We start from the raw sequence: 24562 nt of genomic DNA on the forward strand, positions 1-24562 counted from the left end.
TAATAAGAATAACCGATTCTAATTGATAATCATGGAATAATTATCGTGAGACAAAAAAAACTAAAAATCACGGTTTACTCTCGTAAATTAATGGAGAAAAGCTCTACTAGTTTCGAGTCACAGAGGGACTCTTCATCATGAGCAGCGTGCGCAAACGCGGTGGTGTCGCGCAGCCTACACTTTTTTTCATTATGTAATTTAGTCTTTTCACCAATAATTTACGTGAGTAAATCGTGATTTTTAGTTTAAATAATTACAGAAATTCAATAGAACTGATGTTAAAAATCGATTGAAAAGCTGTGTTTACGGAATCCATCTTTCTTTACAAAAAAAATTGTAAATATCACCTTTGGTCGCTAATTGCTCTTGTATAAATATTTAATTTAAATATTATATTTATAAGATAAATATTATAAACATGCAAAATGTTAAAGAAACCTTTTATTTATTTCAATTACACCTATAATAGGCTTTGTCTAGCATTAAGGAAAAAATTAACCAAAAGGTACACTCGACAAATTCGAATCATGACCCACTACAGTAGGAATCAAATTGGGCAACACATTTACAAACAGTAGTAATTAGTAAAATACTTGAAGAACTTTATACGTTAAATCTATATGAAAAACGGGTAGGAAAATAAAAGGTATAATACGTCAGTTATGTGCCAATACAAAAAGCTACAAATTCGAACCCACTCATATCAGTGGTGAATATGGGTAAGATTTTTTTTTCAAGGAAAATATAAAAATAAAAGTCAGATATAAATTCTTATAAAATTCATTATATTTAAATCATGCATATATCTAATATCACAGTAACAGTCGACACGACTGTGTTACACATAGAATTAATATTAATATTACATAGAAAATATTGTACCGTGTATCAGTGTCATCTGCCGAAATAACTATTTCACCAAATAAAATATTAATTATACAGACCAAATTATATACAGTAACATAGTATAGCAAATTAAATAATTGATTTCTTATTGTACTTCAATAACTTTGGACAATGTTTTAATTCTTTATGCTTTACAAAATAACCGCCGTACGCAAATTCATTTAATGGCTACTTAACCGTTGTACTTAGCAATTGTTTTCGATATAAAATCATTACTAAGTAATAGTTTTAGTAATGATTAAATGACTCTGAGCCCGACAGTTAATTCAATATAGTCACAAAATAAAAATTTGAAAGTAAAACATCTACTACCAAATTAATGTCATACCAAGATATTAATGTATAAATAGCATCTCAAACCATATTACTTAAATACAAAAATACGAAATGTGGAGCCATTTATACTAAATATAACACTTGTATTAACTTTCATTGATATTAAAAGTTTAAAACAAGTTTAATAGTAATAAAAACTTGATATGACTTTGAAAATTCCGACATCTTATTTGTATTTAATGGTGAAACAGTAAGATTTTGTCTACAGTCAACGGTAATGAATTATATTACACATAAAAATATATCTACTTAACAATTTCCCATACAAAATGTTAATTTCATAAAACTCTCATTCACTCCTTGAATAAGTACATTACTTATTAAACAAAATACATTCTACATTTTTGACACCAGCCAAACAATTATACAATTACTCAAAAATAAACTCTATATCAATGAGCTAGAACGACTTTTACAACAGCAGCATTAATTTACCAATTTCTTTGGTAAATTTACTGTAGAAAAGCGCCATCTATCGACCATACAAAGCAAACCGGTTTCCATGCATTCTACCAGTAGGTACAATATTATTCTAGAAATTATTATCAAGCGATTATCGACCTCAATACATACATTTTACAGTCTTATCACGCATTAAGCAATTAATTAACAGATTTTTATCACAAACTCACTATCATACAAATACCAATAACCACTTTCTTTCATGATACAAATACCTTTTGTACTAAGCAAAACATTCGTTCATTCTCAATTTAAAAACATCGTTTTTGCGATTATATCAACTGATTTTGAATTCTATCGTGTTCTCTATATGGTATAGAATAACTTATATTGAAGGAATAGTGTTAGAAAATTCAATTCTATTGCAAAATAAATCTTATTGTTCACGGATGAGAACTCAAAATCAGTTAAACAACCTTTGATCAAGGAACAAAATATTTTTCACTCTTCAAAATAATTATGTGAGTAAAATTACATCATCTCCAAAATATAAATGGATACAACAACAATCAGTACTCGTAAACGAATCCAAACATAGTCTACAAACTCTTGCACATCTTCATTAAAAATGTATTCAAGAAACTCATTCTGACCATCAACAGTAGCATTCTTCTCTACTACATAATCCTTTACCAAATCTACATTAACATTTTTACCAAAAATACCAAAGTTTATAACATTTTTCCCATTTTCTAAATCCAACGTTACCTGTTCTGCAACACCGTTGCTCTTAACTTCGAAATTGAAGGATTCAGTTGGTAGCACTGCTGTCGATTGGACGATTGGATATTGAGAGCTTTGTTTCGTAAAGTTGGCAGCGATGGATATTCTTTCGAAGTTTACGTTGGAGTCGGATCTGTAAGAAGAAATATTAAAACTTAAATAGTAGTTCTGAAAAGATTTTCTACACTAAAATCAGAAAAGAACAGCTTTATAGAAAGAAGGCAAGAGTAAAAAAAGACAGGACAAGCCATTAATAGCTTTTTTGAGAAGGGAAATCATCCAATTACTTCTTCCACCCTGGGTGAGGCGAAAGGGAGTATCAGACTCTTACTGACTAAAAACCACCCCGTTCCTACTTCTGCTTTTGGAACCGGAGTCTCGGTAAACCAGTCCGCTGCTCTGATTCGGGCATCAGCCCTACTGGACCCCATCTGTAGTGGTCTAATAGCTCTTTGAGCCGTACACACAGGTCTAGTTAGATGATAATTTGAGTAAGACAGTGAGATGATAAAACTACTTACCCTGATAAGACACAGATCTGAGTGGCAACATTGTGGTTAGCACCGAAAGGACGGACGCCATTGAACGTCGCCAAGTTGTAGGTAGATTCAGTTTTGGTATCTGCAATGAAAAAAGTAACAGGTTTAATTTATTTGTCAACCAGCGACCCGCCCCAGCTTCGCATGGGTGCAATGGTGATATATTATGCACTAGCTTTTGCCCGCGACTTCGTTCGCGTGGAATAGTGACTTCCGGCAAATTTTTGGTTTTAACCACATAGTTCCCGATCTCGCGGGATCTCTTCAAAAATGAGATGTGGAAGATATTCCAGGGAACTCTTCAAAAATCAACATAATGAGCTCTGCGTTTGAATTTAATAGATGTATACTCACTTAGGGCATTGAAAAAATAGTTTAAAAACGGACTTAAACTAACTTAAAACTAAAGAAAGCTACGAATTACGAATTTATAACAATTAAAAAAGAAACTATATTACAACCTATCCTCTATGCTATAATAACCAAGCTTAAACTAAATAATTTAAAAGAAACGACTTAAATCTAATCTAATTAATTTATAAATTAGACTTACAATTTTATTAAAAAAACTAACTACAGTAACTACTAATAATCGATATCAAACTAAACCTACGTTAAATAGTTTAACCAAAAAACCAGGAAAACCCAACAAATAAACTTATTAATTGACAAATACAACGAAACCAATTTAGAATATACGAAACAGCAGGACCACTACAGACAAATAATCATACGACTGATAATACACTTTTTCTACGATAGTACCGAAGCGCTCGGCCGATACCCAACCAAATGAATGTAACGAAACCATAGCGCGATCTATTTCGATCCCAACGCCATCTATCGAGGATAAAGACAACTTGGATTATTTATTTATACTCCGTTCGGGCATTTTCTTTGTACTAAAAGTTTAATTATATTGATATTATTTTTTTCATACCTTTTTACTATTTATTTACTTTTTTCGATAAATTAAAACAATAACATGAACCGAAGTCGTGTAACGATCGACATAGAATTGTCTATACTCCGTTAGAGCATTTTCTTTGTACTAAATGTTTTATTATATTGATATTATTTTTTTCATACCTTTTTACTATTTATTTACTTTTTTTCGATAAATTAAAACAATAACATGAACCGAAGTCGTGTAACGATCGACATAGAATTATTTATAAATAATTTATTTCTTATTTTTTGATTTTTTGAAATAAAAATATATCTATGTCCTTTCTAAGGTTCTAAACTATGTATATCTGTACCAAATTTCAACCAAATCCGTCAAATAGTTGCGGAGATTAATGGTATAAGCATAGAATGTTCGACGTGATTCTTTAATTTGACATAACTTTTTTATTTATGAACCGATTGACATGAAACAAACACTAAATGTAAATTTAAGCATCCCACAATATATTCGTGAAAACCGCATCCAACTCGGATCAGCCGTTTCTGAGATTAGCGCGCACAGACGAACAGACAAACAGACAAAAAAAAAGTTAATTACATTTTTGGGTTCGACATCGACATAACAATAACCCCTGCTATTTTTTTTATTTTTATTTTCAATGTACAGACAGCACTTTTCTACGATTTTATTATATGTATAGATGTAAAGTTTCCTCTTGAATCACTCTATCTATTAAAAAACCGTAACAAAATCCGTTGCGTAGTTTTAAAGATTTTAGCATACAAAGGGACATAGGGACAGAGAAAGCGACTTTGTTTTATACTATACAATGTGATAGGGGTGGGACTTCTAACCCGTTAAGGCCGAGTACTATCTCTAATTTTATCGACAAAAAAAATAATATGGGGGGTTGAACCCCCAATTGAAAATATAAAAAATAGCGATATTTTCGGTAGAAATAATTCAGAAAGGATTTTTTTACACCAAAACATTATCAAACATATGAAAAAAGTAATGAATTAGTTAGCCAAGGTTATTAGCTACCGTTTGTCGTTTTTTTTTTTGTTTCTACGACGCATACAACCTTTGATATCACATAAAGTAAAAAAAATATTAAAATAGCCATAATTTTTAGGGGAAGGGGGTTCAAACCCCATATTATTTTTTTGTCGATAAAATTAGATGTAGTACTCAGCCTTAACGGGTTAGAAATCTCACCCCTATCACATTGTATAGTGAAGTGGTGATGTGTAATGTTAAGATTGCACAAAACACTTGGAATCTCACCTTTAGCAGTCTTAACATAGAATTCACAGCAGAAGCTCCTGTGGCAGATGGTCTCAGTGTACCCGTTGGCGCTGGCCTGCAGGTCCAGCTGCTTCATCACGAACAGGTTTAAGTCCTCCGCCAGGAAGTTTACTGGAGTATTCACTGATGGGACTACTGATACGTCTGTAAAGAATGAGATTATTTTTAATTTCTTTTTACTACGTTGGTCTCCGATGACCGGTGTTTGCGGAGGATTTGCCTTCACCAGTTTTCTGATGGTATTCAAATAAATAAATATATTTTTGAAGCAGCCATATATTTTTTGTACCAACTTTACAATTGTAAAAGGTTCTATGTTCAAGGAAATTCAAGATATTTAATTGATAGTTGTGCAGTTTTAGTAAATGTAGGTATTATTTACATCATTTTAAATTTTATAAATATGTGAATATTTAATATTTTAATGTGCATTACAATTAAACCTAAAAACCATGTACTTAAATTTACTATTAAAATAGACATGCAAAAAAGTTTTATCCATATTTTCATACTCAAATCTATATATATAAAACTCTTCCGTTACTGAGTGACTAACTGACTGACTGACAGACAACGCACAGTCGAAACTACTGGTCGTAGACAGCTGAAATTTGGAATGTAGGTTCCTTGGGATATGTAGGGGAGCACTAAGAAAGGATTTTTGGAAATTCAACCCCCAAGGGGAGGAAAAGGGGTAAAAACGTTTCTATGAAAAATCTTATTCCTTGGGTTTATAAACTTGAAACTTGGCATGAACACGTACATAGGCAAGTAAATATGTTTGACATTATAAGTTTTTTCAAACTACCCTCCAATCGTGATTTAGGGGTGCGATTGGGTGACTGATTTATTAACGCACAGCCGAAACCGCTCGGTATAGGAGTCTGAGATTTTGAACAGAGGTTCCTTTAGTAACATAAGTGAGCACTAAGAAGGGATTTTGAAATGTCAACCCTCAAGGGGGGAAACGGGATAAACTGAGCCGGGGCTGCGGGAAAGTTCTAACGAGATACCATGGCCCCGGAACGCAAAGGGCAACTGAAGGAACGAGGTGGGTTTTAGTCAGTAAAAGTTTGACACTCCCTTCCGTTCCACCCAGAGCGGGAGAGGTCATTTGATGATTTCCCATCCTGAAAAAAAAAGACTTTGTATGACAACTTTCAGTCGTCTCTTTAACATACATAATTATGTACATACATGCATAACATTAATAACATCACGCCTTTAAATCCCTTTTTTGTGTTAACACTACCCATACAAACAGCTAAAAGGAAACAAGTGAAGAGACGAAATTTGTCCGCATCCATTTTCACCTAAATTCTTAACGTTAATGAGATTTACTTTTTATTATCAGGTCAACCTAATAGCCTCACATGTACGTATAACTTCGTAAGAATTTTCTTTCAACTCCTAACCGTTGAGGAGTTGTACCTTCCATCATCAGCTCATTCACATGGGGTGATGACTATCAGACTGTGGAAGAAAAAGCCCTGTCGAGATCATTAAAAAACGCTATATATAACCGAATTACACGTGGGCGAAGCCGCGGGCGGAAAGCTAGTACTTATAATAACAGTTTTTCTAAACATATGTAAAATATGTATGTAAAATGTATGACGTACATTTGTGATTTATTGCATGTAATAACAAACAATTTATGTTTAATACCTCTCCATAAATGAATAAATAAATAAAAATTTTGACGTCTTATTCATATTCGGAGAGCAACTGCAACCATGCAAAACTTATTTTCTTTGCAAATGTTCCAATTTACATTTCCATAATTATCTTTTTACCGCAATAAATGGCTACGACGCAAACCGAAATGATATATGAAATGAAGGAAGCAAAAAAAGAAAATTTATGAGAGACATAATTATTCGCTATACTTAGTAAAAACGTAAAAAACATTAGACGCATCGTAATTCCTAAGACTGTGACGTCATTTAGTCTACGATTATTATCAGACATCGTACGATACTCGCACGTCGATAAACCGAGCAAAACATGTTTGTAATCAAACGTGCGAAAATATCAGTCACCTTCACGATTCGCTGGTCTATTGTAAACATGACAAATTTTTCAGATTGCAGAAAGCAACGTGTTCTATACTGTCTTGGTTGAAATAAAAAATAAATTACACACCTAGCTTCATTGATGTACAGACTGACAGAGTATTAGTTATTTTTTTATTTATTTGTTGACGTTTCAAAAGTATGTATTTATGGTTTAATAGCTTTTGCCCGCGACTTCGTTCGCGTGGAATAGTGACTTCCGGCAAATTTTTGGTTTTAACCACATAGTTCCCATAGCTATAGGCTGATGATGATGATGATGATGATGAGTTCCCGATCTCGCGGGATCTTTTCAAAAATGAGATGTGGAAGATATTCCAGGGAACTCTTCAAAAATCAACATAATGAGCTCTGCGTTTGATTTTAATAGATGTATACTCACTTAGGGCATTGAAAAAATAGTTTAAAAACGGACTTTAACTAAAGAAATATTATAATCTTTCCGAACTTAAGATGAAAACTAACTTAAAACTAAAGAAAGCTACGAATTACGAATTTATAACAATTAAAAAAGAAATTATATTAGAACCTATCCTTTATGCTATAATAACCAAGCTTAAACTAAATAATTTAAAAGAAACGACTTAAATCTAATCTAATTAATTTATAAATTAGACTTACAATTTTATTAAAAAAACTAACTACAGTAACTACTAATAATCGATATCAAACTAAACCTACGTTAAAAAGTTTAACCAGAATACCAGGAAAACCCAACAAATAAACTTATTAATTGACAAATACAACGAAACCAATTTAGAATATACGAAACAGCAGGACCACTACAGACAAATAATCATACGACTGATAATACACATTTTCTACAATAGTACCGAAGCGCTCGGCCGATACCCAACCAAATGAATGTAACGAAACCATAGCGCGATCTATTTCGATCCCAACGCCATCTATCGAGGATAAAGACAACTTGGATTATTTATTTATACTCCGTTCGGGCATTTTCTTTGTACTAAAAGTTTAATTATATTGATATAATTTTTTTCATACCTTTTTACTATTTGTTAACTTTTTTTTCGATGAATTAAAACAATAACATGAACCGAAGTCGTGTAACGATCGACATAGAATTATCTATACTCCGTTAGAGCGTTTTCTTTGTACTAAAAGTTGTATTATGTTATATTTTTCATTGCTTTTTACTATTTTGTAAAAACAAATTTCCAATGAATTAAAACAATAACATGAACTGAACAATTGTAATTACACCATTGCGCGATCAACGCCATCTATCTACGGAGTATAGGAACAGCCCGACATTGTTCAATTCCGTACTATAAGTACGAAATTGAACAATAGATGGCGCTGTATGTCCGGAATAAATTTATTTTTTATTTTATTTTTTTTTTATTTTTATTTTATTTTTATTTTTATTTTATTTTATTTTTATTTTATTTTTATTTTATTTTATTTTTATTTTATTTTTATTTTATTTTTATTTTATTTTTATTTTATTTTTATTTTTATTTTATTTTTATTTTATTTTTATTTTATTTTTATTTTATTTTTATTTTATTTTTATTTTATTTTTATTTTATTTTTATTTTATTTTTATTTTATTTTTATTTTATTTTTATTTTATTTTTATTTTATTTTTATTTTATTTTTATTTTATTTTATTTTTATTTTATTTTTATTTTATTTTTATTTTATTTTTATTTTTTTTTAAATTTAATTTAATTTTTATTTTATTTTTATTTTATTTTATTTTTATTTTATTTTTGTTTTATTTTTTTGATTTTTGAAATAAAAATATATCTATGTCCTTTCTAAGGTTCTAAACTATATCTGTACCAAATTTCAACCAAATCCGTCAAATAGTTGCGGAGATTAATGGTATAAGCATAGAATGTTCGACGTGATTCTTTAATTTGACATAACTTTTTTATTTATGAACCGATTGACATGAAACAAACACTAAATGTAAATTTAAGCATCCCACAATATATTCGTGAAAACCGCATCCAACTCGGATCAGCCGTTTCTGAGATTAGCGCGCACAGACGAACAGACAAACAGACAAACAGACAAACAGACAAACAGACAAACAGACAAAAAAAAAGTTAATTACATTTTTGGGTTCGACATCGACATAACAATAACCCCTGCTATTTTTTTTATTTTTATTTTCAATGTACAGACAGCACTTTTCTACGATTTTATTATATGTATAGATTAGAATAAATGATTTGACTTGACTTTGACTTTGATTACATTTACCACTATTTTTGATTCAGGATAGCATCCATATATTCAGTACAGTTTAAAGTAATCGAAACAAGAGCCCGTTTGGTGCTCTGATTGGCCAGCTCGAATAAACCAACCAATCAGTACAGATTAAATCGATAAATATGAGATTAACTTACCATTTTCAACATTCTTCAGTAAATCAGCAACTACCAGTCTACCAGAGCCAGCCTTCAAGCCTGCCCTTCCAGAGTAAATGCCAGAGGTAGACACCAGGTTCACGTTGTTGGTGTAAGACCAAGATGGGGCGAATAGGGCAGCTGAAACAGAAATAATTGTTAATTATAACTCGTTGTATTCAGAATTATAACTTAGACTAAAAATAACTTAGACATGACAAGGCCTCAACCTTAAACATGTCTAAATATCGACGTATGATTTTATGTTAATCAAAAATTTTCTAAGCTATTCTGAAGCGAAAGTTTATTTCTGTCGATTGGACAGAAATATTATCTTCAGAATTTTGCAAAACTAACTCAATCTCACTTAACACTATTAATACATGCTTCTGTTCCATAACTTTTACGAGTTATATGTACTTTCTAAGATTATTTAAACACCACTGACAAACGGTGAAGGAAAACATCGTGAGGGAACCTGGGTTTATAATTATTTATTTCCAATTATAAGTTTAAAATCGCCAACCTGCATTGAGCAAGCGTGGTGATTCAAACATTCTTCGTGTGAGAAGAGACCTTTGGTCAGCAATGACCACTAATAGGCTGTTGGTGTAAAGCCTATTACAAGTATTATACTTAAAGCCGTTATATCAAAATCACTTACCACTCAAGAACGGTAACTCAGACTGCCAGTCTCCAGTGAGAATGAAGTTCTTGACTCCTTTCAAGTGTTCCTCGTCATACAGAGCTAAGTCTTCTTCCATTATCACTCCGAACGTCACTCCGAAGTCAGTGGTAAACGTAGCTGGTACTGAGGGTGACGCCGTGCAGTTGGCATTACTGTTTTGAGGTTTTCTGTAACTGTTAATGTTGAAAAATTGAAGATTATTATTGTGCTATTGTAGGATTGTTAGGAAAGTTTGGAATTAATTAATATTTTATAATATCTTTAGACGTACTAAATTAACTAATAATCACGGTTAACTCACGTACAATAATATACACTGCGCACGTTGCTCATGATGAATGTTCGCTCTGTGATTCGAAACTATTAGAGCTTTCTTCCAATAATGTACGCGAGTAAACCGTGACGTTTAGTTAATCTCTTCAAACATTTCAAATCCAACCTAAATAGAAGTTGGTGGCGCACGTTGGCAAATTCACCAATCCATGTCATTAATGAGAATTTTCAAAAATTTACAACCAAACAATTTTTTTCTCGACTCGGGACTCGAACCTAATTCCTCTTGCCTTGCACATATGTATGTAGGTCGGCCTTGTAACCACTCAAACTTGTACTTGTACTACAAAAGCAGAGCTGATCATATGATGAGATAATCGTTTGTTTATAAAGAATAATTTAAAATCTTCAAATATAAACTTACACGGCAACAATCTCTCCTTTCCTATCAAACACCAGGTTGCTCCTAACCATCTCATGGCCCACGTGACAACGAGCCTTCTCATACAAATGTATGGCGACATACACATTCGCTTGTTTAGCCGTCTCCGATATTACGTCGACAATCTGTAACAAAGAAAAAATGTTGTATGAAATACCTTGTACCTGGTCAAGCGAAATTTTGCCGATTGTACTTTTGCTAAACTTTTTTTTTTATTAATCCGCAGAAGTTTATTTTAATTATTAATCAGCGTTTGGCCATACACGTTTTAAATTACATTTAAATCCATAAATCATAAATAAAATAAAATAAATTAAGAAAATCAGTAAAAATAACATCATGGAGTCCCGACTCCTACCTATTTTCTAGTAGCCGGCTCTCACAAGCTTTGTTGATAACTTTAAAAATATTAATTATATAGAAGACATTGTACACTTCTGCCTATCCCATCCAACTTCCTTACAACAAAACCCATAAAACAAAATATCCAGACAGATTTCATCACCAAACAGTATTTATTAAAATCCTTGTCATTATGACAAGTGAAAGGCTGAATACGTCAATACCTTAGTCTACGTGACTTAGGACCACGCATCGCGTATTAAAAGTTAAAACGTTCTCTATGGAATATCCGTTAGAGCGAGACAGAACAACAACAAAGGATATAATGTATGTCGTTAGAAAGAGATGGAATGATAGCACGTGGGGATTGCGTGGCCGGGAATTTTGAAAGGATTTTTTTGTTTTTGTGATTGATGACAAATAATCATGACATTAGAAGGGTTGAGTAATGTGTTATTGAGTGTTGAGGTATTCTATTAATCGAAGCTGCGGACAACTGAACGGGTTGCCGGGGCTTTTTAGTCAGTAAGTCTGACACTCCCTTCCGTCTCACCTAAAGCGTGAGAAGTCATTGAATGACTTTCCCCCTCCAAAATAATATTTAATCAGTAATAGTACAATATTGATAGAATCTAGAATAGTGTTTTCTGAATGGAGTATAGCCAGCTAATTTCAATTTGATATCTATTAGGTCTTCCTTCCCAAGCTTTCCAATCCCCGATTCCGCAACAACCCTTAAATTCCTAACCATCAAAAGAACGACGACGCACTTGTAACGCCTCCAGTGTTTCGGGTGTCCATGGGCGGCGGCGATTGCTTACATCAGGTGATCCATCTGCTCGTTTACCGGCTTATACCATAAAAAAACTAAAGGGTGAAAATAAAAAAAAAGCTAAACTAAAAACCGAAGGTTAACAATGTGGAATCGAAACCTATCAACGGCAAGTACATACCAATGTGACATTTTCCGAATTATTTGAATGGAAACTTACCTCATCATATTTATCAGAGGATTCGATGGAGTCCAGCGACGGCAACACCAGAATATCGACATCCTGTAAATTGATAAACGATAAGTATTCACATTAAACAATAAAATAAATAAATAAAGCTTTAAATATTAAGTTTGCAGACAAAGATGTTAATTTAGTATTCATACCGTGAAGAATATGTGTTTAAAAATAAAAATACTTCATTTCAGAACATTATTCTTGTGTTTTATTTTTATTTATGCAACATCACGCCTTTTATCCCCGAATGAGTAGGCACTAGGCAGAGATGCACATAACGACACTTAATGCCGCTGTACAATGTACCCCCATGTTAAAAGTCCCATGTAATAGTGGTTGAGCCTATTGCCATATACCAGGCACAATTCCAGACTCCGTGCTACTACTAAGAAATGTTTGAAAAACCGAAAAAAAGGAAAGTTAAATTTGCCGACCCGGGAATCGAACTCAAGACCTCTTGTCCGGGGCCACTTGTGACCAACGAGACAGTTATTTTTATTTAATATTTATTATTCTGGCTTTGAGCAACTCAAGGAAATATTCGTTGCATGTATTTTGATCATGCACTGTAGTACATACGAGTGTGACGGTCAATGACCTATACAGCTGATCACCGCGTGCTCTTGGCTCTTTATATTTACAAACTTTACTTCCAAATTCAAATTCGAATTTGGAAGACTGCATCGAAATAAAAAAAAATATGATAATTTATTTTCACATTATTAAACCAAAGAGTGATCACCGCGTGCTCTTTATTTACAAACTTTAGTTCCAAATTCGAATTTGAATTTGGAGCTAAATATAAATTTATTATGACAATTTATTTTGACATTATATTAAACCAAAGAGGTTCTATTTGAAAAAAAAAACAATAACTGCCGTACTCAGAGACATTTATTGATTACTTAAACTATTCCTTAGTAACGATTTTGAATCGAAAACAATTGCTAAGGACTGGGTTAAGTAACCATTAAATGACTCTGAGTACAGCAATTAGTGTTTTATTTATTTCATTAAATATTGTATGTATTAATGGTTACGTTATCGCTGTTTTTCTACAGTTTGTGTTTAAAAATAACTGTGTTATGTTATGCTATGAGTGTTTGTAAAACAATATTGTTATCGTAGCACAACATGCTTGAGATCCCTGATACTCCTATATTGAGGTGACTGGAGAAGTACCAAGCTACGACCTACTGCTATTATTAGATAAACTATCAGGGTAGGACTTGGGCCAATGGGTGAGTTTCATTTATGTTAACTTATTTTGATCTGGAGCTGCGGACTACCTAGCGGGTTACCGGGGCTCCGGTTCGAAAAGCAGGAATGAATAATGTCTTTTAATCATTAACTGCCCTAAGAAAACTATTAAAGGCAAATCCTCCGCTAAGCGTCGTCACCAATGACCTACGTGGTGGATAAAGTAAATGCGTGGTGGAAAAATAAAATTAGGTGAAACTTCTTAAACTTTGCATAAGTACGTCATTAAATTTGTCATTTTGACTTTAAATGGCATGTTTTTTTTAAATGTTCGTTTTCTTTATTCTTCTGATGGCAACCGAGTCTCCAATGTTGTCGACTATACTGCCAGTGTCAATTATTAACTGTGCCTTCATAACTATTAGAATTGTTACAGCTAGAATAACTCTCTTTTACACTAACTAGGCATGTTTGTTTTTAAATTTCTTCACAGTATGAATACCTAGGCACAATATTATGTACAATTTCTATGATAATATTATTTTTATACGAGTGTGACTCACCGAGTTCCCCGCTTCACGTATGAAACGCGTGTAGTCGGACATTTCTTTGTTTTGCAAGTGCAGTACACCTGCTCTGTAACTCTGTAAAAAAAGTTGGCAACCCTAGTTCCATTGTCTCTGCCTGTGGAGACAGGCGTGAGGTTACTTATGTATGTATGTGTAGAATACTGGTGAAGTTTTATAATTCTAGGGTCCTACAGTTTACATCTAGACTTTAATTGTTCCGCAGCTGCGGACTACCTAGCGGGTTTACCGGGGCTCCCGGCTCGAAAAGCAGGAGTAGAAACGGGGTGGTTTTTAGTCAGTAAAAGTCTGACATTCATCTCGCCCAAGCCGGGAAAAGAAATAAGATGATTTTCCCTCCTCAAAAAAAAAAAAATACTTCAGTTGTCATAAAAAAATACGCTACTTTAAGGCGCAATATTTTAAATTCTGTACAAGATTCTTGTTTAAATATCTATTTAAAATAAGAACTCTCTTATTCTACAGAATAAGAAGAAATTAAAGAAATACATACAGCTTATTTATTTTTTATCTGTACCTACCATTAGGCATTAATCACATAAATACATAAGTAGGATTACCTAAGGAAAAATCATTTACAAATAAATCATTATTTAAACAAATAAATGTCATGAATGACCTTTAAATGTAATTTAAATAATATTTACTTAAAAATACGTATCTGTACCTACATATTTGTACGTATAATCTTGTGGTATAATAATGCACATAGTAACAGAATCGTAATAGATGTGAATCAATAATAGGGGCCTACGTGACGTCTCATACATTCTCTATTCAAAAATTTGGAACGCAGGGAGATTCCTTTCTTAGAGCGAGACAGAACAACAACAATGAACATCAACCCTCGTGCTAGAAAGAGATGCAACAATAACACGCGCACGCTGCATGATCGGGAATCATTGTTTATGGTTTGTATAAAGGCGGTGATATTTTAAGACGCTTTTATTTATTTTGAAATATTTGCTTTTTACTTTTTCTTTGTTTATGTTAGTAATTATCGTTTTGTTTATATTATAAAAATGCACATTATACAAGAATGCTAATGCTAATTTAGTACCTAATTTTCATAAGTAGGTACGACCTCTCAAAAAAAATGTAGGTAATCTTTAAAATAAATGTAAATAAGGTACTTTATGCATGCATTTGTCATAATAATGAATATTGCAAAAACTTAATAAGAATAAATGACTGTAGCTAATAAATTGCAGAATATTTTATTATTTCTATCTGTATGAAATATTGTTATCAATTTGCTATTGAGGTCTGTTGAGGCTTAACATTAAGTAAATAGATAGATAGTTTACCTCATATGTGATTTAATATTTATTATTTAGCCCTATAAAAATAAAATATATTAGACAAGAAAAAATATGATTAATTTATAAGTAGGAACATTAGCGTAAAATAAAAAAAAAATAAACAAAAAAAACTCACCTCACTGGCAAAAACAGTACACACACACATGAAAGAAATCACAACGCTTAAAACCTTCATTGTTCTTATTTTGGCACTGGCACAAATTAAATTAAAATGTACAAAACAAAGTACAAAAAAACTAACGAAAAATTCTAAATTCGAATGTGGAAGAAATGGCGCGAGCTTGCGTGTTTACAGACTGGCGCGCGGCGCGGTTGTGGCGAGTCTCTCGTCAGCTTTGATACTTAGGGCGAAAAACATTGCATTTGATTACGACTTGGTACCAAGATATCAATAGTATCTAAGTATTTTAGATTTGCTGCCTTCCACACACTGCGTGATACGGGTTAAGGGCACTAATACAGAACTTTATCGCTGTTTCTTTAGTCTTTAGATAAACTGAGATTTTTCTGTGCAATGATGTAATCCGCAGCTTATCTTGCTTTGTGAGTTATTAAGAAGGAACTTTTGACCTTTTGTTATAAATATTACCGCTGTAAACAGCTAAGTATGTACAAACAGTAATTTTTTGAGCGGGGAAAATCATTCAATGTCTTCTCTCGCCTTGGGCGAGGCGAGAGAGAGAGAGAGAGTGTCAGACTTACTTCTTACTTAAAAATCACCCCGTCCCTACTCCTGCTTTTCGAGTGTACGCCGCCGTGTCAGTGTACGCCGCGACAGCCCTCCTGAAGACACGGCGGTGCTCAACCCAGGACACACCGCCACCGAATGCTCCACCATGTCTTCCGGGCAGTCCTCGCAGTGATGACACCCGGACGTTTCCTCCCGCCCAATCAGAAATAGGAACCAACCGAAGCTCCCATGTCCGGTAAGCACCTGCGACTAGCGGTGACGACGCCGTGGCGCCTTTACAAACATACAAGTTCACATGCACATGACACTAAGACCTGACAATAATTTGTGGATCACACAGAGTTGCTCCGTGCGGGAACCCGCTACACGTTGCGCGGCAGCCGTGCAGTCAGTGTGTAGAACTTGGTAGAACTCAACCGTGTAGATCTGAACAATACACAAAATTAGCATAAACATCTACCTACCAAAGAATCGAGAACATCGTTCCTATTCTGAAATCGTTTAAATATTTCTAAACCTTCTATTAAGTACACAACAGTTTGATAGCAAAACATTAAAGATGGTATCACATCTTTTGAGTTTAAGAGGTAACTATAAAAATAGATGTTCGTGTCATCCATTGTAACATTACTTTTTATCATGATCAGTGAGGTCTCAGGTGATGGCCATAAATTATAGTTTCATTATAAACGGTATGGCGTGACAACTTATACCTAAATACCTAAATCAGCAGGCAAATCTTTTTTTAAAACCTTCGCTTTAGGTTATTACCAGATTTCACCAGTTTTTGGGCGGATGTAATTGCATTTGAGTTTAAGTAAATAGCTTATTTTTGATGACATACATTTTTTATTTTTGTCCTGTAATTTGAAGTAAGATATAGGTGGAATATCATCCAATGATTTCACCTGCCCTTCGGTGAGGCCTTTACTTGAAAGGGCGTACCTATACCATTTAATGAATTCTCCCGCTTAGGGTGAGGCTAGGAGTGTCAGACTCTTACTGACTAAAAACCCCGTTCCCCCGTTCCTTCTCCTGCTCTTCAATGCCGGAGCCCCGGCAACCTGCTAGGTAGTCCGCAGGTCCGGAAAGTTAGACATATACAAGTATTGCGTCTGCGTTTCAATGCAGAAATTAAGGGATATTTTCCCGTCTTTCCATTTTGGTTGAGGAACTGTTCTTTTAACACATTGAACGCCGTGGTGGTCACCGATGACCGACGTTAGCGGAAGATTTGCTTTCAACAGTTTTCTATTGGCAGTCAAAGACTTAACGACAAAAATCTGCTTAGGTAGTTATGTCCAACGTAATACATACTCGTAGATATTACTCTGGTATCAGTTATAGCACCTTCTCATCACGTTGCAACTATCAGATTTGAATTATATTTTGTTAATCCAGAAGATTTATTTAGAAAGATTACACAGTAAAATGTAGGCTATCTCATCATCACGCGTTGATCACGCAGCGGAAATAATTGTAAAAGATTGTATAATCAATATGGCAATAGATACTTATTTATATTTCATATCAAAAAGAAAACTACACTACGTAAAAACCAATATTACTCGTATTGAATAGATAATCATTACACTCATTTAATTTAAGTTTTACTGATAAAGCCTACGTGATAATCACGTGTAAGAAACATGATTTTAATACCTATGTATTAAGGTAGGTAATAGATAGACATGTCCCAAATTGGCATTATGAATCACCAACATCAAGAGCCTGTGATAGTCCACTGCTGGACTGCGGGCCTCCTCTGCGTAAAGAGTTACCATAATCTTTTCACTTAGCAGCTGGGTTGAAGATCGCACTTTAAAATGTTCAGGTATTTTTTTATGGTAAAAGCCGGTGAACCAGGATCACCTGATTGTAAGCAATCGCCGCCGCCCATGGACACCCGAAACACCAGAGGCGTTACAAGTGCGTTGCCGGCCTTTTAGGAATCGGGGATTCGGAAGGGGGTAAGGCGGTAATTGACCCTCCGATAACCTCACTAACACAACGCAAGCGTTGTTTCACGTCGGTTTTCTGTGAGGCCGTGGTATCACTCCGGTCGAGCCCGCCCATTCGTGCCGAAGCATGTCTCTCCCACACTTATAAGATCACACTTACTAGGTTTTTCGAATAGCACTGCTGCTCGATCTGTGTCGAATATTTTGCTTATCAGTTGGATGTTACGTCTCCCGCAGTAAAAGTATGGTTCGTGACAAATGTATTTTACCTACTAGTGTTTTATAAATTCCAGAGCAATCACTGTGGTCATCAAAGCATTCCCTTGCACTACTGGACATAGACCTCTCTAATAGCATGCCACTGAGCTGGATCTACTTCTCTTCTAATCCAACCACTGCCATATTTTGAATATCGTTACCACATTTCAATTAATAATCTGAATGATTTTCATTCTTTAGTTGTATGCAGTATCTGTCAAAAAGTATTAAACTTAAATCGATCCAGAAATTTTGGATTACAATCGATTAAGAATTAACGTTGGCCCTGGAGCCAGAGAGCGCCCTACACTACATTAACCCGGAGTATGCCTGGAGCACAGATCTACGCGAGACACAATGTGTTTTCTATTGTATTTCATATACTGGCATACTAGAGGTTAACTTACGCATGATCACGTCTACCCATTCAGGCCCTCGTGTTTAGAGACACGTATAAAATATGACTGGCGTTCAGTTGAGTCATCTCATCGGTCCTGTGACCAATGTAGCCGGTACAATGAAGCTTGTTACACTTTGGACTTTTCCCTGTTATAAAAACCTAAACGTAAATTTTCATCTGACGTGGTGACATTCAGGGTGATTAACGGCTCAGGAAGCTAACAATACCCTAAGTATGAGTTTGCTTTACGTTCAACGAAAACGAAACGGGATCGCGTTTGGCGCTCTGATTGGTTCGTTCATTCGCGCCGGCCAATCAGAGCGGATTCAACGTAAAACAAACTCGTACTAAGAATACATTTTTTTTATGGAATAAGCCGGCAAACGAGCGCACGGATCACCTGACGAATGCATTGCCAGGCTTTTGGGGATTAGGAATTAAAGGGTTGTAGAGGAATCGGGGATTGGGAAGACTGGGAAGGGTAAGTGGGCCTCCGGTAACCTCACTCACACAACGCAAGCAAGCATTGTTTCACGTCGGTTTTCTGTGAGGCCGTGATCGGCGGTCTACTGGACTTTAGGTCTATAATAGACCACTATTTATTTTATTTAAACTGTTGATACTTCTAGACCTCATCGACACTTAGCACGTGCACCATCTAGAGTAGCCTTGGAAACCATCTTAGGCATTATTTTCGAACCAAATGACTCACTTGTTATTATTCTATTCTATTTTAATACTACCTATATATAAGCGCATTACTCAGTAACGGCATAGATAACTTATGTGATAACATTAACTTAACGATAATCTAATGTTGTATTATTCAGAATTTGCAAGATAAAAATATTTTGATGCTATTTTTGTGTGAGTGACGCACTGTGGCCTTATTGAGGAAAATGAAATGAAAACATTGAACAATTGTAACTGGAAAAATGCGGCGTATCTGATGTTTGATTGGATTATAGATTTTATTAAATTTTGTTAAGTCGTTTTCATGTAACTGCAATCAATTTTGAGGGGGAAAATCACAGAAAAGATAAATATATCTGTTTTGTGGGAAAATCATCCAATGACTTCTCCCGACACCAGTTTTAGGCAGATGTAATTGCATTTGGTTGAAGTAACTTATAATAAAATACACTTTTTATTTTTGTTCGGTAACTTGAAGTAAGATATATATGTTACGGTAAATCTGATTAATTGAAAATTATTAATAATTTTACGAAATTATTAATAATAATCACACGTTTTGGTAAATGTGAATAATCGATCGAAATTTATTACTTTTAGTAGTAATTATTAATAATTCACGACACATATTGGTGAAAGTAATAAAATAAATATAAACCTAATGTTTTTTGATCAGCCGGTATTTATTTATAATATTAAACACAGTCTTACGATTATATTAATTAGAAATCACATAAACAAGGTTACTTGTACTTGCTTTAAAACGAGAGGACAACAAATTCACTCATTCTGAACTATGAAAACTATACCCTAAGTTTTGTAATTTAAAGATTTCAGCATGAGTACCTAAAATTGAAAAGTTGCGGAATATGGACTACCTAGCGGATTTACCGGGGCTCCGGCTCGAAGAGCAGAAGTAGGGATGGTTTTTAGTCAGTAAAATTCTGACACTTCCTGTCGCCTCGCCAAAAAGGGCACATTTATCACAAAATTAAAGATGAAATTCTTTTAAAAATCTAATCTACCATCAAACTTTCGAAATTACTTCGTGGTACATAAAATTGTAACAAAAATAAAATTAAACAATTTCATTAACAAAATCAACACGAAATCTAAAAGCAACAATCATATTTGGTTTGCCTGTAAATCTTCTGTAGCACCTATAAATGTAACAAATTAAAATTTTACAAGTAAGTATTATCATATAATTTAACAAATATTTGTTGTGCAAGTACAATATATTGCCGTTTAAATTGAAATAAAAATAACATCTTGGCCACTTATTACATTTATCACTACTAGGGTAAAATTATTAATAATAACCGACAAATGTGATTAATTTATCACTTTTACCTCGAGTTTCGGTAATTATTAATAATCATAGATAATTATTAATAATTTTCAATTATTCACTCTTACCGTAACACATACATATTTATCATTTTTTGGGGGGAAAAAATCATCCAATGACTTCTCCCGTCTCCGGTGAGGGAAGACGGAAGTGACAGACTTTTACTTACTCACTAAAAACCACCCCGTTTCTACCCCTGCTTCGAGCCAGAGCCCCAATCAACAGCCTATAGCAGCCAACAACTGGTGTTTTCTGTTTGCTAAAATGTTCACACTCAGCAACCGAGTAACAGATTCTTCATACTGCAAAATTATCTAAATTGGTTACATTTATATCTCTCTTAGCAATAAAATCAGTAGGTAATATTATAGTATTGGACTTTGGTACTTCGTCGTCGCGTTGTGAACTTTCAATGAATGGTAAATAGCAAATCAATTTTTTATTGACCTTTTTGAGGGAGAGAGCAGGTTTCTTCTTGTTGAAATAAAACTCTTGAAGTCGTTTTTCGGAAGATTTATTCGTCAAAGATCCCTACCAATATATACAGTTTCCCTATCTCACTTACACACTAAGTACACACCGCAATGCTTTTTGCAACCGACCAATAGCAGCGCAGGACCGATCGCGCGAGTTTGACGTCGCGTCCGCGAGAGGGCGCCGCCGCTCGCTCGCGTCGCGTGGCCGCGCCGCCGCTTTAAAAAGGCGCGCTCCCCGCGCCGCGTCCCTTTCGCTCCGGTGCCGTCGACGTGTGCAGACGTCTCTCCGCTCGTGCTATCTCGCTGATCGCCGTGTCTTCGTGACTCCGTGTTCCTCGTGCTCAGCTTCTGCTTGCTTGCTGCGTGTGTTGTGTGTCGCTTGTGCCATGCCGTGCTTCTGCATGTCTTGGTTCCAACAGCCGTCATTAGAAACTTATACAAACGTCTTTTTCAAGACGCGTTTCTGTACAGAAGTCAAAAACGTAAACAACCGTCTTTCTCAAGACGTGTTTCTGTGCAGTGGTCAAAAACGTGAACAACCGTCTTTCTCAAGACGTGTTTCTGTGCGGAAGTCAAAAACGTTAACAACCGTCTTTCTCAAGACGTGTTTCTGTGCAGAAGTCAAAACGTAAACAAACGTCTTTTTCAAGGCGAATTGCTTCCTCGTTTCTTGATAACAGAAAGAGTCAAAAACATAATGTGTCCAAACGTCTTTTTCAAGGCGACTTGCTTCCTGGTTTCTTGATAACAGAGAAAGTCAAAAACGCAACGTATCCAAACGTCTTTTTCAAGGCGACTTGCTTCACTGTTTCTTCATAACAGAGATAGTCAAAAACACAATATCCAAACGTCTTTTTCAAGACGATTTGCTTCACTGTTTCTTCATAACAGAGATAGTCAAAAACACAATATCCAAACGTCTTTTTCAAGACGATTTGCTTCACTGTTTCTCATTAACATAGAAAGTCAAAACAAAGGTAATTGTTTGGTTCTTCACTGAGGTACGGTAAAGGTAAACTGGTTTTGCACGGAGGTACGGTATTGGTAATCTGGTTTTGACGAAGGTAACTGGTAATGTATCATGTCACTATATCACTCCCCCTAAGCGAAGCGTACATTTGGTTTCACTGTCCGGCCGGTGCGTGTGACGTAGGCTTCGCGCGGTGGGGCAGGGGCGGGTAGCGGCGTCCGCGCGTCGTTGCTTGTGTGTGTAGTTGAAGTACTTGTAGCGCTCGACGTATTTGATGAAGTTGAGGTTTTGTGTTCTTCTTCGTTGTGTAAGTATGCCAGTTTATCTTCGTTGAGTAAGTATGCCGGTTTTATTCTGTCTATTGAGACGACTGTAGTTCGATTAGGCATCTGTAGGGTAAAATTCTTCCCGTCGCGTTGAATCACCTTGTAGGGGCCATCGTAGGGAGGTACAAGCGGGCTGCGCACGGTGTCATTGCGCACAAAGACGTGTGTACACGTGGTTAGGTCCTTGTGTACAAATGTGCGTACGGAGTTTGAGTGTGGTTTGTTGTTCGTGGATAACGTAGACATTGTTTCGGTCAGCTGGCGGACGAATTCGGCATCGTCAATGTTCGGCTGTGTAGGCACGAAGAAATCCGATGGTACACGAAGCGTAGAACCGTAGGTCATGAGTGCCGCGCTGACTTCCTTGTCTTGACGAAGTGCTGTGCGTAATCCTAGTAACACCGTTGATAACTCGTCGCTCCAGTTTGTGCGCGCGCATCTCGCCATGAGTGCTGACTTCAAAGTGCGGTGCCAGCGCTCGATTTGTCCGTTGGCTTGCGGGTGGAAGGCTGTAGTTCGTATTCTTTTTATTCCGCATTTCTTCATTAGTGAATTGAACAGTGATGATTCGAACTGTCTGCCTTGGTCCGTCGTGATGCGTAGTGGGCAACCAAATCTTGAAATCCACCCGTCGAAGATGGCTTTGGCGATCGTGTCCGCGGTGATATCTCGGACTGGTATCGCCTCGGGCCATTTAGTGCAGCGATCGATCATCGTTACTAGGTACCGGTAGTCATTCGACGGCGGCAGCGGTCCCACGATGTCAACGTGTATGTGCTCGAAACGTTGTGATTTTTCGAACTCGCCGAGAGGACTGATAGTGTGCCGCTGTACTTTTCCACGCTGACAACCGATGCATGTTTTTGCCCATGTTCCAACTTCTTTATTCATGTTCGACCAGAAGAACTTCGTTGACATTATCTTCCTCGTAGTACGTACGCCTGGGTGACTGAGTTCGTGTTGCGCTTTGAATGCAGCAAAACGATATTTCGCGGGTAAATACGGACGTATGTTGCCTGTTGATGTTTCGCAGATAATCGGTCGTTGACCTCCGGGTAGTGAAATACTTGTGAACTGTAGGTTAGGTCTTGACATACACAATTGTAGCTCTGAGTCGTTTTCTTGGTCTATTGCGAGTTGATTGTAGTCAATTGAAGTTTCTGATAGGTCGATTTCTTCAATGCGTGATAAGGCGTCGGCCGCTTCGTTGTTATCACCGTGCACGTACTTTATGTTCGAACAAAACTGACTGATGAAGTGAAGTTGACGTTCTCTTCGTGATGTGTCGCTGGTACTAGGTGATCTTGTTAGCGCATAAGTAAGAGGTTTGTGGTCTGTGTATATCGTTAGGTCGTTGCCCTCTATTAGTCGACGGAGATGTTTGACGGCAGTGTACATTGCTAATAATTCGCGATCGTATACACTGTAACGTCGCTGCGTTTCACTCATTGTCTTCGAGAAAAATGCTAGCGGTTTCCACACGTTGTCCACTTGTTGTTGAAGTACGGCGCCGATGCTTGAGTTCGATGCGTCGGTATATAAGCGTAGCGGCGCGTTATGTATCGGGTGCGTGAGCGTCGTAGCGTCGAGAATGCTTTGTCGGCACTTCTCGAAGGCTTGCTCTGCTTCAGTTGTCCATGGTATCGGAGTCTTGTCTTTCTTCTTAGTATTATGTAGATATTTGTTTAGTTCATGTTGATATTCGGCTTGGTGGGGTAAGCAGCTGCGGTAAAAGTTAATCATGCCGAGAAATCTTCTTAGGTCTTGAACTGTTTGTGGTTTTGGGTAGTTGACTATGGCTTGAATTCGATCTTGAGTAGGTTTGATTCCTTCCGGTGACACTTCGTACCCGAGAAACTCGACGTTTTGTTTGTCGAACTCGCACTTATCGATGTTTAGACTGACGCCGTAGGTATTTAGGCGTTCGAG

At 35.6% G+C, this 24562-nt stretch overlaps 2 protein-coding genes across 2 annotated transcripts in view; one reads left to right on the top strand and one right to left on the bottom strand.

The window, feature by feature from the left end:
- Window positions 1-24562, top strand: part of LOC118279065 (uncharacterized) — a 595270-nt gene that overhangs the window by 549818 nt on the left and 20890 nt on the right. The window lies entirely within an intron of this gene.
- On the bottom strand, window positions 765-15837 carry LOC118279354 (vanin-like protein 2). The gene is made up of 9 exons (XM_050698415.1): window positions 15623-15837; window positions 14162-14242; window positions 12381-12443; window positions 11029-11171; window positions 10308-10504; window positions 9644-9784; window positions 5164-5328; window positions 2949-3048; window positions 765-2560 (listed from the first exon to the last, which is right to left on the bottom strand). The coding sequence occupies exons 1-9, from the start codon at window positions 15680-15682 to the stop codon at window positions 2176-2178; spliced, it is 1335 nt and encodes a 444-aa protein (XP_050554372.1). The 5' UTR covers window positions 15683-15837; the 3' UTR covers window positions 765-2175.

The sequence above is a fragment of the Spodoptera frugiperda genome, chromosome 14 (genome assembly GCF_023101765.2).
Source record: "Spodoptera frugiperda isolate SF20-4 chromosome 14, AGI-APGP_CSIRO_Sfru_2.0, whole genome shotgun sequence".
Taxonomy (NCBI): Eukaryota; Metazoa; Arthropoda; class Insecta; order Lepidoptera; family Noctuidae; genus Spodoptera; species Spodoptera frugiperda.